Genomic DNA, 17,715 nt, shown 5'->3' on the forward strand with positions numbered 1-17,715 from the left:
TGAGAAACACTGATTTAAACTGTGTGGGTTTCAAGAGCTATAGTTTAGAACTGACCACCACAACTGGCTGTGTTGTGTCTGTGGTGGCATCCCAACAGTTTTCATTTCAAAACATTTGTTATGTCTAGGACCAAAAAAAAAAAAAAAACCTAGACAAAAATTAAGTAATTAAATGCCGTTAACACAATTACTCCCCATGTATGTAATTTTTTTCTCATTCTATTAAATTAAGAATTACCATTTACTGACCACTTTTGGAAGGGCTCCAAGGACCATACTCTGTTTTCAGGGACTGCATGCCACGCTGACGCTTCTGGTTCTGCAAATTCTGAAGCTAAAGATCAGTGGGTGAAAAACATAGAGAATGTAATAAAACTCAATACAGTTATTGGTAGAGATATGTGATTCCAGCCAACTTGGAGAGGGAGACATGAATAGACCAACTCTACAATCATAGCTGGCACAGTGAATTCTAGGATATGTTTGTGCCTCTTTGGTTACAATGAGCAAGGTATAGCTCAGAAAAAAAGTGGAAATATAGCTGTTTGGTATATTTTATGAGCTGTTTCCCATCTTTACCAAGAGCGAAGAGCAAACTTGGAAATTATGGCTGTTTTCTCTGTCGTCTTTCTATCTTAGAAGATAGATACACCCCTGTTTTGAAGCATCTTATGGCCCAGTAGGTGATAGGTTTCTCTATCTACCTTTCAAATCTCTCCATCTTTAGGTCTCTAGACCGGAACTGTGTCTGAACCAAATGTAAATAATATGTGTGAATGGTCAATACAGAACCCTGATTTATTGCTGAACCCCTCTGTTCTTCTCTGTCTAGAAACAGGTAGGACTTGTAAGAGTTCTTGTTTTTCTCTCTTTCCTTGCCATTTCTCTTAGCTGATCACTGTGAACTGATCCTATCACCCATGCTAGTCTATCAGGTGAAGTGATAGTACTCTGGGGTCAAAACAGAGATTGCAGGGTCTCATATTTTTGAATGTTTCTCCATTAAAAAAAAACAAACTTTCTGAATATTTTTAAAAAATATTATCATATTTTTTCTCCTACATATCATGAGGAGAGCATTAGTAAAATTGTTGGTCTGATGTCTTTGCCTGTCCTAGTTAGACTGTCTTTTATACAAAACATTCAAAAATTGATCCTAAATGTCTGCCCTATAGCTGCAGTCTGTGCCTGGCTTATTTTTGAATTCTTTTCATACTTCTTGTCTGTGGTCCAAGATACTTTGTTTTCCATCCTCAGTTAGGTAAGATCTTTGAAGGAATATTCTTCTGGGAGTTGGATGAAGCATTAGGGCTACCAGACCTGGGCTGCAAAAATCCTGATGATTATTAGATGCAGCAAGGAATTAGAATTGTCTATATTTGCTGCCAAATACATAAAGCATTACTATATTTCTACTGGTAATGGAATAACAGTTAAACAGATGAATACCTTTAGTTAAAATAGATATTAATCTCTAGCAAGTTAAGATCTAGAAAAACTCATGCAAAAAAAAGAATCAAGATATATCCTAGATTAATGATTGTTAAATAAGCAGAAGGAGAATTTGCACAAAATCACGTTTCTCATTTTTGCTATATTGATTACCTTGCAGTGGTCCAGAGCAGTTTCCCACATATCCAGCTACTCTGAATTTCTCTTTAGCTCAGCTCGAGTGGGTTAGATCCAAATTTGATTGAAATGTATGGGACTTACATTAATAATCATTTCAGTGGATCTCTTCTAAGTATAACTAGATCTGGATGATTCTGTAATATACAATGAAAGTATAAAAAGGTGACCATTTGGTTCCTCTGCATAGTTCTTCAATTTCTCCTGGAAATCAGTTGTAGGATAACTTAGGCTGCAGTCATATCAGTAATTTAATTGAGAAAAAGACCCGCTAAGCTCACTCAATTCTTTATGTTCTGAATGAACATTCATAGAATTATGCCATTAGCTGAGCACACTAAAGTATTCAAATGAATATTCACCATGAGTTATTAAGAATAAAGCTTTGTTTACAGTTATCTTTGTGTGAGTCACCATAACTGTGAATTACTTGATTAAAATGAGTACAACGGTCACAAAATAGAAGTCATTGAATCTCAGAGAAAAAAGGGAATAAGTACTCTAAAGGAGGTGATAAGTTCAGCTCCAGAGTCAAGAGGAAGTTAATAGTCCCTTTTTGAAAGGAGTCAATACTTAAGAAGAGAGATCACTCTTGAGCCTTCAAAATTAGCAATGAGAACTGATGAGTCATAGCTGCGGGGTCCTGAAGGGCTCTAAGACAGGGCTCAGAAAGGATCCTGAAAGCCTTTAAATCAGCTTGTGCTAACAGGCCTTGCTAATATCAACAACTAATTCACTGGCCACTAAATCCTGTACTTTTGCCCATTTAAGAAAGGACATTTTAGGACCCTAGTTACCTGAAGTATCAAAGACATATAAAAGATAATTGATATGAAATGGTACATGAAGAAATGTAACTATCTTAGCAAGGTCAAAAATAGTGTCCAATTCAGAACATGACTCCATTTGTATTGTTCCAAACCAATAAGGGCTACTTTTTAGAGGAATACAGTCTAAATCAAAAGCTTCAGTAAGTTCACTTTAGTTGTATGTGTTTAATTTTAACTGGTCAGCTGCCCAGAGTCTTGGGAATTGGGTGGTAAATAAATTCTTGGGCATAAATAAATAATCAATCAATCATGGGTAAATGCTGTTGATAGATCTGACCACTGTTAATTTTCTCACTTACTTTAAAAGCCATTTAAACCAGTGGTCTTTTAGTTGCCCATCTGACAGTAATGTGATGTGATGTGATGTGATGTGATGATATTGTTGTTATGTTGTTGAGTTGTGATGTTTATCAACAAGACTGTTCAAGAAAATGGATTTATTCCACACTCTTGCAGTTTGTTTTTCCCATCACAAGTGACACAAATTAATACCAGTAGACTTCTAACTCATTTATTTTTCCTTTAGAACTAAAATGCCAGAGAGACAGATAGTGAAACTAGATCCAAGCTACTGAAAATGTACACATGCAACCAGTGGACTCTGCAGGGTCAGGTTGGGGTTGGGGGACAACAGGGGGAAAATGATGGGAGCAGCATCTTGATGCAAGCTCTGCCCCTTTTGTACATAGATTTTGATGTCACACACGTGCACAACATGGACACAGGCTGAGCTTGTATCAAAATGGCTCAACACTGCTTTTGTCATTTTGACCCTGCTGAAATGAAGTACAGTTACGTTGCTCTGCATGGACACCTTGTCTTTGTCTACTGAATTAGCACACAAAAGAACTACCAGTGGAGTCCAGAAAGCTTAACTACTGTATTGTGGTAAGCCACAATAATTTCATCTGTGATTACATTTCCCAGGATTGTTGTGAACTTTTTTCAATGGCTTATATTGAATAGGATATCTAAAAACAAAGATGGTGGGCAAGCAAGGCCTGAGGATTTTATCAGGGTGATTATGCTTGCTCAAATATGGCTCACAACCAGTTTGGATACATAAGTGTAAATGGGTGTGTGTGTGAAAGGGAAGGAGGCTGCCAGCACCATTGCTTCATTTAATTAGACTTTAAAGAAGTCTTTTCAATTTCTGGTTCTATTGTGGTCATAATGGGATATCCCCAACAGGACTCATTCCAACAATAGGTCAGTGGACATTGAAGAATTTTGCTTTGTTTAGCTTGACCTATAAAAATTAAACGATAGATACATTTCTATCTACATATAGACTTTTTTCAAAGGAGAAACAGGAGAGCAACTAGCTTCAGGTAGATTGCTGAAAATGATTCCTACTCCAGCTTTTGTCAAAGAACCTGAAATCCTACTATGTGGAAAGGAGGGCATTTTGTGTTTGGACCCAGCCAGATGTGCTGAATTATGACTTGGACAATGATGGAAATTATAGAAGTTGAAGTCTCACATGTCTAGAGGCACCATTTAGAGGGATACTGGCTTTTTTTCCATCATCTCTCTGAGCTTTGTTGAAAAGGAAAAGGGGTGGCTTCAACAGTAGTTGCTTTCTATCTCTACTTCCATCTCCCAATTGAGTTAAATTGGGAAGATGCTTTTGGGGAGTCACTTAAGTTTCAAAGAATTTTGAAAACTCTGAACTTGATCCTTCCTCACCTTTGATAAACAGCTGGCACAGCAACTTTGTTGATTTGTATTGGTCAGCCTTTTGCAGAAATTAAGGTTTCTTCAGGGCCTGTGAATTCATTTTCAAGGAATGAGTGCTGCACTGATTAAACTGCAGGTAAATGGTAGATTGCCTATCTGCCAAGGTAGTGATGGTTTTTGTGGGATTATTCATTATTACTTTTTAAATTCTGCTTTGGATCCATAGTGATACATTCACACATTGCCCTTAACCAGGCCAGATAAATGAATCTAGCAAATGTATTCATGCAACATCCTACATTTGGTTAGTGTTAGCCATGGTTAAATTTGGGCAGGTGTAGTATATTGTACAATCCTAGATTGTTTGTTAATTTATGGTTCACTGTTTTGAACAAACCAGAAAATGGGTTAATATATTGACCAGATTAAGCATCTTGGGGGTACCACAGCCATTGAAAAAACTGCATTTATGTTAGTCATAGAATCAAAAATCGTTACATGGAATATCTTAAGGTTCTATTCAATTCCCAACAAATATGACTGCATTTATTTTTCAAGTATGTGTTTCTAGTTCTTATGACTTTATAGCAAAAAAAAAGTCATTGTAAAAGTTTCAGGCATTATGCTTACAGATATTTCATTACCTGACTAGGTAGCATCATTAGTGCTGGTGAGTGTGGGGCTTGCTCCCTGTTTATATAAAATAGCTTGCCCTGCCAGAGTTGGTGAGGGTGTGGTTTTCTCCTGAAATTGATTAGGGTATTGCTTCCTGCTTGATTGTTTGTCTGGTGTTAACCCCTGCTTACCTGGGTGTTGGCTGCTGCAGAGGATGTGTTCTGGTCTTTTTGTTTCCTTCTTGGCTTTTTTATTGTCTCTTTTGAATGGTGTGTAAATATGGTTTATCTCTATGTGTCTGTTGATGGCTGATTTGTCTGAATGCCAAGCTTCCAGGAATTCCCTAGCATTTTTGGATTTAGCTTGGTCTAGGATGCTCACAGTTTCCCAGTTGAAACTATGGTTGAGTCTGTCCATGCACTGTGAGACTAGGGAGTTTTCATCATGTCTTCTGACTGCTAGCTGGTGTTCATGGTTGCACTCTGCTAATCTTCTGCCTGTCTGTCCTACATAGTGGCGATTACAGTCCTTACACTGTAATGTTGTAGATGACTCCTGTCTTTTCTTCTTGGGTTACTGGGTCCTTTGGTTTAAGATGTTTTGGAGGGCTTTAGTTGGTTTGTGTGCTATGGTGATGCTGGGTGGTTGTAATAGTCTGTTGGTTGTTTCTGAGATATTTATGATGTATGGCAGTATTATCCTTTTTGTAGCTTTTTTATTGTCTCTTTTGAATGGTGTGTAAATATGGTTTATCTCTATGTGTCTGTTGATGGCTGATTTGTCTGAATGCCAAGCTTCCAGGGTTTTTCCTGATTCAGAATGCTGGCTTGCTCACAGGGTTTACTGCAATTCTGCTCATCACGCTCTATGCAGGAGAAATTGAGTTGGAATAATGTGAAAATGAAGACAATTTAGCAGATTGAAAATGGAAGAACTTCACAAAGGAACTTGGAAGGAATAAAGGTGCCTTGTTTGCTACAGTTGGTTGTGCTGTAGTGGGTTGAGTGGTCACACACTTTTTTATAAAGTTGTGTGGGTATCCATTTTCCATCCAGCAGCCACCTAGATAAGTAGGGATCAACACTAGACAATCAACAATATCCTAATCAAGGAACTACTAAGGAGAAAACCACACTCCCACCAACAATGGCAGAGCAAGCTACTGAATATAAACAGGGAGAAAACCCCATACTCAGTAACACTGATGATGCTACCTCGTTGGGTAATGAAATGTCTACAAGCAAACAACCAAGCTCAGAGACCACCAAGGGTTCCACAGTCTCTCCTCCTTGATTACCCTAGCCTGCTTTATTTTTTTTTCCTACTTATAAAACATTGCAACTTATCAGGTTTTGCAGCTAGATCTGCAGATCACCTTAACTGAGACTTAAGCTCAGCTTAACTTGAATTAAGCTCAACTTAATTCAAGATAGGTTGATCCAAACCAAGATGAGTATAGCTTAGATTTGGTACACAGACCACTAAAATGTCTCTTGCATAAGATGGACATGTGAGCAAGTCCCAAAACTAAGAAAAGAGATTTGGAACTAAATAGACAGTATCTTTTCTCTTGTTCGTTTCTTGGTGAAGTAATTGTTTGGCCCTACTATCCAGGATGGTTTGTCTCCAAATCTTTAGGGGTTTTTTTTCCTTAGGATCTTAGAAATCATATCCAATCTTACCCGTGATGTACAATAAATCAACGAATGCATTTAAGAAATTGAATGCACTTGTGCTGTTCCACCACTAGATGGCAGGACTTACCTGACAATCTTTCTCTTTCTTGTGGTTTTATTCCCCCGGCAACTCCAGTTTCCAGAGCTGAATGATATGTTGAGAGAAAAAGTAACTGGAAGGAAAACAGATCTCGTTTTTTTCCTGATTCAGAATGCTGGCTTGCTCACAGGGTTTACTGCAATTCTGCTCATCACGCTCTATGCAGGAGAAATTGAGCTGGAGTAATGTGAAAATGAAGACAATTTAGCAGATTGAAAATGGAAGAACTTCACAAAGGAACTTGGAAGGAATAAAGGTGCCTTGTTTGCTTCAGTCATGGAACAAAACAATTTTTTTTTCTAAAAATAATATAAAAATAGATACAAATAATTTTCTAATGTGTTCTAGGACAGGATTTTCCTCCATGTGTTTGTCCTATGACAGTCACTTTTACATCAGTGCAGTGACAATTTAATGGCGTGAGAGCACTAAGATATAGAAGAGATTCTTTGTCTGTAAAATAAATAAACAAACAATAAATAATTATTTATTTCAGTGAAAATGTACCACCTCACCTTTGTCTCAGAAAGGCCTCTGGATTTGGAACTCAGTACTTCTAACTGATGCCTGTTTTAAGTAGTATTATGCAGTTAGTACGTATGCAGTATGATCCAAATTAAAGTAGTTTATAGATCTATCTTATATAAAATATATATAAAAAATTAAGTCCCATTGAGGACAATGGCAGATAGTCCACGGTATGGGCATATAGAATTGTAGCCAAATAGGGGACTCCTCTGGGTGGAAGAAATCATGCTACCATTTTCAGTGTCCTGCTTGCTTCTTGCCTTAAGTGAGTGTTACATATTTTCTCCATTAATCCCAATTAATAGTATAAATTTCTCCATTTTCTGATAATGGCCTGCAGCTGGAAGACTTTGATGACACAGATGTTTAGCTTTTGGAAAATGGTTCCTTCTCCCTGCTGGGACTGAAGGAATACCAGCTTTTTTTCCTTTTTTCTTTTTTTTAAGTTTCTGGAGCCTCACAAGGATGACTCATTCTCACCTAGGAGTGACTTCTTCCTTCATCATCAAAGAAGATCCAAACACTTCTATGGCCACAAAGGTCCATAGGATTATTGCATTAGTTGACAAGACCTCTTTTTAGACAAATTTATTGTCTTTTTATTTATTTATTTAGAACTATGCACCAATTTTAATGGAAAGTCCAGCTTCATATCCAAACACTGAATGGAGCACTTTCTCATGTAAAGGTTCCATAGGATTGTTAACTCAGTATACAGAAATGTATCATTGTGCTCAATGGACTTAGTGAACTGGTCCACGTCCAATATAATTTATTCTAGGGGACAATGGTTCTTTAATCTTTTAAGGAGGAATCTTTCCTACAACTGCTGCATTAGATTGCTCCAGGGGTGAACAATTTTTTTTTATTTTGGTTTTTAAAAAGACTTTTGTGCCCCAGGGATCATGGCTATGATGTAGAAGTATTACAGAATGGGTCAGAGTAGAAAATATTGACAGTTTTGGGGGCCAAAGGTTTAGGTTTTCAAAAGTTTTACATACCTATTTTAGCCTTTATTTCCTCAAAATTACTCATGCTGCTTCAAATCATCATTTCCCCACCACTTTTAATGGTGAATTTTTGGAGGGTTTCAGGAATTGCAAGAAGGCCATGATATTCCTACTGTTGATTTAATCCAGGATGAATGAAGTTGGACCTTTGTATGTATAGGATATACTTATCATTCTAGATATATGCATAGTTTTTAAAGGTCCTCATAAAGTTTAATAAAGAAAACACATTGTATTCTTGCATTTATTTTTACATATTTGATTTTACATCTTGATGGATATGTATTCTTCTTGCTGTAATTTAGTTCTGATTGGAAGTTACATGCACTTTAAAATATATACAGATCAATTTTTTTGCAAATAATAATGATAACACAAAAAACTTGACACTGCAGACAGGAATAGGAAGAAGGAAATACATGTCATATTTCTCTTCCATCCTACAGCAGTTTGGAGGAAGTGTGCAATATTTATTATAAATTATGCTTATTTTCTACAGTACTAGGAAATTTCAACTGTAGATACATGATATACTTATCTGCTTGACTTTTGAGGTGAGATCTGACTTTGTTAATATGTTTCCTGTGAAGCAATAAACTAGATTTATTGAACATGTAAATGCATTTTTCTTTTGATAATCTTTTAAAAAGCCAACTTGGTTTATATTTGCAAAATACTTCGTCAAGTATGCTTCATGCAAATGTATGGATTATCTACATATGACACAGTTACAGTGATGCAACATTGAAGACACATTATAAAATGTACTCCCTAAGGCCTGTTCACACACTAGGCTAAACCATAGCTTCGACCTGGCATGTTGTGTAACTCTATTGTGACTTACTGAATAAATTATTTACTTGGAAGTAGGTCTACATGAAAATAGATCTACAGGACAATCCTAGCTTTCTAAACTGTATCTACAAATGATCCTGTCTTCTCATAAACTCCAAAGCATGGCTGGTGTTCTCCTGCTATCAAAAGCTGGACATTCTCTTCAGTGGAAAGACCAAGCCTTTGAAGGTGCAGAGAACCTCTTTCTAAAAGAAGACTGGCAGAATCTGCTATTATGTGGAGAGATCCATGGATTCACTGAACCACATGATAACCCTTATCACTTCCTTGTATTGTTCCATCTATAAAAGTCCTTAACTGACATGTATTCAAATACTGACATTGTATTCATACATAAAATACTATAGGACAAGAAAAAGCCCCAAGATGTTTGCTTTTCCTGAACAACTTAAATTTGGGATTGTCCACTTTGGTTGTGGAAGCCTTGATTCAGAACACAGAAGCACACTTTCTCCTTTCAGTGACAGAAATGTGCCTTTTGTTCTTGTCTCATGATAGCCGGATTCAGCAGTATAATTGGATTAGAGAGAGAGAGAGTGTGGCATTTTATCAGTGGGGCCATATGTGCAGCTTCTGGGCATAAGCTGAATTAGAGTTACTGTAAAACTGCAGTTAATGTTAGAACCCAAAAGTAACAACCTAGGATACAGCTCATGTTTGCAGGAAAAAATCTTTCTTCTTTCAACCAGACCCTCATCTGCATACCTTAACAAAACTCTAAACAGTTGGGTAAGTTGCAGTTTTGAAGGAAATTTCCAGCATCCTTTCCTGTAGGGTTTATTCCAGCCTAACATATTATTGTTGGTCGCACAGTCAGCCAGATGTTTAGACTGGATTTGGCATTTTTATCCACCTTCCCAAGGACCTGAGATAGACAGATGTTGTTTGATGGTGTTAAAGGTATCGTCGCAGGATATAAGCTGTTCCAGGTAAAGCTGCCTTTTACCATTGACTGAGGGTGATTTTGTCAATGCCGATGGTCTTCAAGTGGTGCTCCAGATGTTATGAGATTGCACCCAAGGCACCTATTACTATTGGCACTATCTTTGCTTTCTTTTGCCCCAGTAGTTCTATTTCTATTTGCAGGTCTTTGTATTTTGTAATTTTCTCCAATTCTTTCTCTTCTCTTCTACTGTCTCCAGGTATTGCAATGTCCACAATCCAGACTTTTTTGTCTTTCTTATCAACAATTGTTGTTGTTGTTGTTGTTATTATTATTATTATTATTTCTTTACAGCCTCAGGATTATGAGAACTACCCTGCTGGATGAAGTCATGTTCTGTCCAATCTGGGCAACCTATTGCCTTGAAAGCTCAGACTTGCTGTTGGTCTCCAATAACAGCTTCCTGGAGACCAGGAGGTTTTTTATTCCATGATTATGTTTTTAATGCCATTTCAGAATTAAAGTTAGCATTTGACTAATACTGCATTTGTGGAAGTGAATCCCAAAGAAAATTCTGTGGCATGTAGACAACGTCTATGAAATAGCATAGAGGACTCAGCAGTTGAACTTCAGAATAGGAAGGCCTCAGTTTGAACCTTATCCAGCCAGTGATTTACTAAATAGATTTAGGCAAATCAGCTCACTCAGTTGACAGTAATGATAAGTGGTATTAATTTTGCAGGACCTCCCTTTTCCCAATTGTTGAAAATTGGTGGCATGGTTCTCCACCATTTGGAAGCAGAAAACTCTTGAATTCTATGCATTAAGTCCTAAAATAGACTTAACCTAATTGCAAAAACAGTAAGAGAAACTCTTCAAACCCAGGATAAAATAGAAATGTTTGGCTCATGGTGTCGTTGCCCTGCACACTGTGGGTCTTTTCAGTGTGGCCTCTGGTACAAAAGGTTTCCCAGTCTTGTCTTATAGAATGATAAGAGGATTATACTAAATGATGCAGCAGGCTTCAAATTTCAGTGGGAGGCAATTTGTAACAATACAGATCTCCCAATTTCCCAGCTTTCTTGGGAAGTATGATTGGTACCAATGGTAGAAATTCCAGCACAGCAATATGTGATGTTCCAAAGGTTATTTACCCCTGGTTTATGTTAAACCATTCATCCCAACATTGACCACCTTTTTTTTCCCTTTCTTTTTCGGTAACCATTAGTAGTAACCAAGAGGTATGATTCCCTAAAACCAGATGTTCTTACCATGGCAAATGTTCTGTTTTCCTCCTGATATTTTTTGAGTTGCATATGCAATACACAAACTCTTTTATATTCTTGAAAGCAGAGGGAAATCCAATTTACTGAGCAGTAGTCCTCCCCACGCTGCTACCCTCCTGATAAGAGGGGACAGATTTCCAGAATTCTGTGCTGTTCAAGTCCAAGACATCTGGAAGGTATCAGCCTGGTAGAGGTTGCCTTACAGGCTCTCTTAATGAGCATCAATAATCCTGTAAAACCTAATGACTATTAAAGCTCTAATTGCTGCTGCTTAATTATATTTTCAGAACTAACTCAATTCTTATGCATGTTCTTGGATATAATAAAGCTAAATGTAAGGAAAGATTAATGGCTTGGTTTTTGGAGTTATTAGAATGAGAGAGCAGTCCATGAACAGGATAGGATGAAGTGCTAAATCTTTCTCCCTAGAGTATATTGACATAGGTGGTGCGCAACTGTTTTATATTGATTTCCCATTTCTGCTGCATAGTGAAGTATGACCATGTTTACAGCAATTAGTCCTAAATTGGCCTTCGTGAAGTTGCAGCCCTTCTCTGATAAAATGACTTATAGAAGTAGGAGGAGTTTATCACACTGCAGCATGATAAATACTGCTTCTCTTCTGAATACAGAAGGAGTCTGATGCTTTGTACCCATGTAAAGCTACATAATGCGGAATATTCAACAGCAGAGTTAGAAAAATAAAATGTAAAAATAAAATGTGAAATGGTGGGTCAGTGGAAGAGAAGAGCCATGAACTTCCTTAATTTGGGCAATTTGATTTTCTTGGTAAGAATGTAAAATGTCACCACATCAAACTTGGAACCCTGACACTGTAAGCAAAAGCACAAATGTCTTCACAAACTGGACCATTACATGCGAGCTTGGGCAGGTGACCTTGAAGATTGTGGTGGCAAAAAAAAGGAAAATAGTAGCAAGAAGAGGGAAGGTAATGTAGAAATAAGAGGAATGTATATATGTGTTCACTCTTGTTGCTCTCTGCATTTTGCTTGCATTTTTCTTTGTGAAAGCAAAGTTCCTCTTTTTCTACAAACACACACACACACACACACAAATGAATAATTACAGCTCAGTCAAAATAGTAAACAAAATAGTTTATAGGAGGCAAAATGATTGCTGAATATTTCCTTCAGTACTAAAATACTGGCTAACGTTTAATCATTTTATGAAAATAATTTTTGGAATAATACACTCCTGCAAAATAAACTCAAGGATAATGTAAGTTCTCAAGTCTTTATTGGAGACAAAACCTACAAATATTTAAAAAGCACTTTGCATAACAGGCAGAACTTTAATTAAAACTAAATGGCCCAGAACTTTAAGGAGGACTACATTTCAAGTTGTTTTTTTTTTTTTTGCATTTAAGCACACCAATGCAATCTATGCTAAAATATAGAAGTGCCCTGCATTTATGAAACATGCAACAGGGGTTCACTTCCCTGATATAATGATTAAATTAAATCTGTTTCCATACATGACCCTACAACTCTACATGAAAAAAAAAATCCATAAAACATTTCCCTACTAGGACTTACTTCTACTTGAAATCTTTCTGAGATTTATTTATTTAGCAATTTATATATAGTATTATTATAGATAGTATTATTAGTATTTGTTTGGTGATCCCTAACTTGAGCCTTGTTTATTTTACACTTCACAACAATCTAGATTTCTTTCCAATTTTATTCAGAAAATATGAATTTTTCAAGTGTGACTCATAGTCAAAAATATAACTCAAGAATGGGTTCATCCTTTCACTGGCTCATCTTTCCACCACACCCAACCTTCCATGCTTCAGTCCCAACTTCAGGTATCCCTCATATAATTCATTCCCCATCCTCCTTCCTCAGTGTCAATTCATTGTCATGGGTTACAACAAAGTTGGGTCATTATGTATGTTGCTGAATGTAAATTTCCAACCCACCCCCCAAGGCTGCAGGGCGGGGGATTAAAATGCCAAATAGTGAGGGTTGCTGGAAGTTGTAGTTCAACAACAAGTGTCCAGATCCTAAACCAATTCCTCATCCTTGGTTTAGGATCTGGACAATTCAGCCTTCCAAGCAGTGCATTCATGAGACAGCAGATGTTCTGTCAGGCAGCTTCAGAAAGCAGACCCTGTAAGACCAGCCAAGATCTTTGGCTGCCTGAGGGGTCTAAGTCAAGGTACACAGTGCCTATACTCAAGTTCTTTTTCTTCTTATGTTCTGTTCTTCTGATCTTTCACTAGGAGGGCAATCAACTCTATTCCCAATATATTTAATGGAAACACACTACTTACATGGAAAAAATGAGGACACTCCCTGGCACCTCCATCAGTCTTTATTTGTCCTTTATTTGTGGGGAGGGGAATAGAAGTTGAATTTGTGAGTTAATTAGATATTTAGTCCTTTATGGTAATCCATTGATTGGAATGGATGAAAAATTATTTAGATCTAATTAAGCCCTCATATAATTAGATCTAATTAAGCCCAGAAACTGTATGTGTGCAAGAATTCACTTTCCTAGGATTGCAGATTGATCAAAGCAGTGAATACAGTCCAGAAATGAAGTGTTGGATCACACTATGTCGCACAGCAATGATGAGCATGAATCAAACATGGAATAGCAAGGACATCAGCCTGGCAACTAATGACAAATTAAAAGATGAAAAAGGACCTGTGGAAGGACGTACAAAAGAAGGTTTCTAAAACTTTCAAGAAATCACTGAGATGCAAGGAAGAAAGTTTGAATGGAGCTTCAATCCTACAACAGCAACTTGATGAATTAAAGATTAAGATTGTCAGAAGCAAAAGAAAGGAATATAAAGTTGACTTGTTTGATCAGGGCTAAAATAAGAATTTTTAAAATAAAATTCTGGAAACCCTTTATGGATTTTGTGCTGATGTTTGGACAGAATGACGATTTTTGGATTTGTGAATGGAGGGGGGGGGGACTGTGGGAAGAAGTGAACCATATATGTAATTTCATAGGGGGTGGAGAATTATTAATTTGCCTGAACTTGTTGGAAGGAAGATTGGGAGTCACCTCTTTAAATATTCCCTTCCCTTCCCTTCCCTTCCCTTCCCTTCCCTTCCCTTCCCTTCCCTTCCCTTCCCTTCCCTTCCCTTCCCTTCCCTTCCCTTCCCTTCCCTTCCCTTCCCTTCTTTTTTCTTTTCTTTTTTGCACTTTGTATTTCTTTCCTTTCCATTCTTTTCTTCCTGATTTCGGTTTGTATTATCTTTTAGTATTGTAAAACTCTTTAATAAAAATATTTTTTAAAAAGGAAATAAAATAATAGATGGCACCAGATCTAGTCAGGCGTAGGGTAGTGATATCAGGTGGCATCATCATCATCTTGGAACAGTAGTTGATTGCAAACCAAATATAAGTCAGCATATGCAAATATTATGGAACTCTGCATCCTCTCTTAGCTCTCTCTCCCTCTCTTTAAAAAGTTGATGCATGCCCTGTTTCTGAGTTATGTATAAGCAGTCTTCCTGCTCTTCCTGCTGTTACTTCACTCAAACTTTTAGTCCTTTGAATATTGCTTCTGGCAAAAAATAAGACATACAAAAGTTATAAATTCCAATGCTTAATTTGTGATTTAGGTTTGTTTTTTGGGAATCCACAGCAACAACCACCATGGGGTGATTAGTATGTTCAGCAATCTAAACTAAATTTATTCTTAATGGGAAGACAGTCTTGAGGGTACTCCACTTTTCATAAATTGCTCATGAGCTGTTGAGAGACAGTTAAGATCTCCTCTCTACTTCCACACAAACTAACACTTTTAGAAGAGTCTCTGTGACAAATTAGATAACCCCTAACCTATAATGGCTCCAGACATAGAGGGACAAAGTTAATTTTCAAGGCTCAAAGACATTTACTGGGACAGCTGCTTCTGAAAAAGGCCATAATTACAAAGTAACATCATTTCCCTAATGTCATGGTAATTATTGTAATTACTTTTATTTACATACATTCAAATGCTAAGATAAACATTATAATTAATCTGAGGGCCACCTTTTGGTTGTGATGATTGAAAAAAGATGTGATTCATTGAGTGTTCGCTCTTCTACAACAGCTCCCCATTTTTAAAGGCTGATAAATGAGCCAGTTTGAGACTAAATAACCTGCAAAACAATTTCAGGAATTCACTAAAAGAAAGAAGGAATAGTCTAGCACAGTGTTTTTCAGACTTGGCAACTTTAAGATAACACACTAGTCTAGGACTTCCTTCACTTTAAATTATCCCTTTAGGTCACATGCACACACATATTCCCCTTTTGTGGAATTTACTGGTAGTTAATCTGTGCTACTGTGATGGAATGGAATTATGAAGGCCAGGCTCAGGGAGATAAACATTTTCTTAGCTCCCCAGAAGAGTGTGGGAGGAACAAGAGGATGAGACTGGCACCTCCCTGAGGAATTCACACTGTTGTGGCTGGCTGACTTTGGAAGCTAGGGTTTGAGTGGGAAGATTGGTGTCAGGCCTAGCCCAAGGAACTCCAAGATACAATGCAAATTCAGTCCAGTTATGTTTATTAGCTACAACCTCTAGCAAGAATCTTCCCAGACTGAAACTCCAGCTTCCAAAGTCAGCCAGCCACAACAGTGTGAATTCCTCAGGGAGGTGCCAGTCTCATCCTCTTGTTCCTCCCATGCTCTTCTGGGGAGCTAAGAAAATGTTTATCTTCCTGAGCCTGGCCTTCATAATTCCATTCCATCCCAGCTACTAGGGTATATTTGCCTCACGCTTCCCGGACTTCACTTTCACCAGTCCTAATATGGTTTTGCCAGGATAACACTGTTAAGAGCCCACGTAAGTATAGTGTTTCTGGTCCATCCTCATTCATGCAACAGGGATGTGCCCAATTATGATCATGGTATTTTTTTGTACATTCCCTGGAATTGTCCATATTTTTCTTAGAAGAGCAATTCAGCTATTCTGGGCATGGTTTGTCATTTTCCAGAAATGAATCCTCCAGAACAAAAAGCAGTTCATGGTATTCTGGATGTGGTCTGATCCTGAAACAGAACAACAGTTTTATACAAGTGATAGATACCCAGTGGATGACTTTGGGCCAGTCACCATATCTCAACCTAACCTATCTTATAGAATTGTTGCTGTGGAGGAAAACTGGACAAGATAGTACAATGTAAAAATTATCTTGTGTAACTTGCTTTTATTCCCATTGTCCAGGGTGGGGGACTTACACAGTCCTGGGCTTCAGTTCAGAATCTTCCAAAGGCAGTATTCTTGTGCCCAAATCCATCCTTAGCGCAGATCTAAATTTTTACTGAAACATGCTATAACTTTTTGTCAGTAGATAGTTTATTATCTTAGCACAAACACCTGGCTTCCTTTTTTATCAAGAGATCTTTGTTTCTGGAAATCTTATCTGTAAAAGAATGTCTTAACTGATTCTTCTATGGATGTGTTAGAAGATTTTGCACAGGGACACTTTCAATAAGTGATCCTGTATGTGCATTAATAAGATTTAAAATACTTGAAGGATTTCACCATATAATTCTTGCACAGTTTCAGGATGCCATGCCAAACTACTTATGATGCAGCATATTTACGATTGGATCTCAAAACATCCAGTCAAATTTGAGTGTGGGCCACGGTACTTGAAATTCTGGATCATTTGCTACTCCATTTTACATCTAAATCTAGAGCTGCTATTAGCAGAAGAATTGGGGGGAGAGAAAATACATGTAACTTTTATAAGAAAACAGGAAAAGGAATCCATTTAGTATTCTCAGCAAAAAAGCCAACAAGCTGTAGTGATAATTTCCAACTAATTACACAATTATTTTTATGTCTTGGATAAAAAATAGTTGACATTCAAAAACATCTATGACTGAATTTACTTCATCATTTTGACTGGCTCTGACATTTGTTTAAACCATTATTTCATTAAAACCTCAAGCAATTTGATGCATGCAGATCATTAAGGAAACAGGATAATTAGCAAAGGCTTTACTGCAATGACTCATTTAAACTTTCCTCTTGCAAAACCTGTACTTTCAATAGCTTACCACATCTGCTCAGGAGTAAACTAGGATTGAGCCCTTAATATTCCAAAGTCAAAGATGCACTGAGCAGAAGACAGTGAATTCAGAAGAAGAATTCAAATTGCAAATTGCTGCAAATTGCAGCAATCCATTGATAGCCATTCCCAGCAGGTCCACTGCAGGAAATGGTGGTCTCAGATTGAGATGGACTTCTGTACATGACCCAAAGGAATCATCATCAGTTCATTAGGACTTCTGCTAAGTCATAACATGCTGCCCTGCAAGCCATGTACCCACATCACTATCCCATTGAAAAACATGACTTGGTATTTGATTTTGGGTCACTGACTTGGTGTCCAATTTTTGTTTTTGTCTTAATTGTATGATTGTTACAGTTTTTAATACTTTTATTGTAACAGATATTTTAATGGTTTGCACACTTTGTTAAGCTGCTGAAAATCCTGCAAGAGCGTGGCAGGGTATAAAGGTAATAAATAAATACCCAAGCAAATATGTCTGTATTGTAAAATGTCAGGAGGATGAGAATGCTGAAGGAGCTAGGTACGCATTAAGCAGATGCATAGCTGACTATACAAATGCTT

General features: G+C 37.3%; 1 protein-coding gene across 2 annotated transcripts in view; it reads left to right on the forward strand.

The window, feature by feature from the left end:
* SLC39A8 (solute carrier family 39 member 8) overlaps nt 1-8,674 on the forward strand; it is a 33,531-nt gene extending 24,857 nt beyond the window's left edge. The window contains exon 9 of one of the 2 annotated variants that reach the window (XM_007439462.4): nt 6,567-8,674. In XM_007439462.4, the coding sequence (XP_007439524.2) occupies nt 6,567-6,716 (150 nt within the window). In that variant the 3' untranslated portion in view covers nt 6,717-8,674. Of the gene's footprint in view, nt 1-727; nt 911-6,566 lie in introns of those variants that run through there. The other variant, XM_088133021.1, reaches the window with a different exon arrangement.
* The last annotated feature ends 9,041 nt before the right edge of the window (nt 8,675-17,715 follow it).

This window comes from Python bivittatus, unplaced genomic scaffold, assembly GCF_059951505.1.
Source record: "Python bivittatus isolate LINGU-HERP-01145 unplaced genomic scaffold, Pbiv_v1 ctg000070_np1212, whole genome shotgun sequence".
Taxonomy (NCBI): domain Eukaryota; kingdom Metazoa; phylum Chordata; class Lepidosauria; order Squamata; family Pythonidae; genus Python; species Python bivittatus.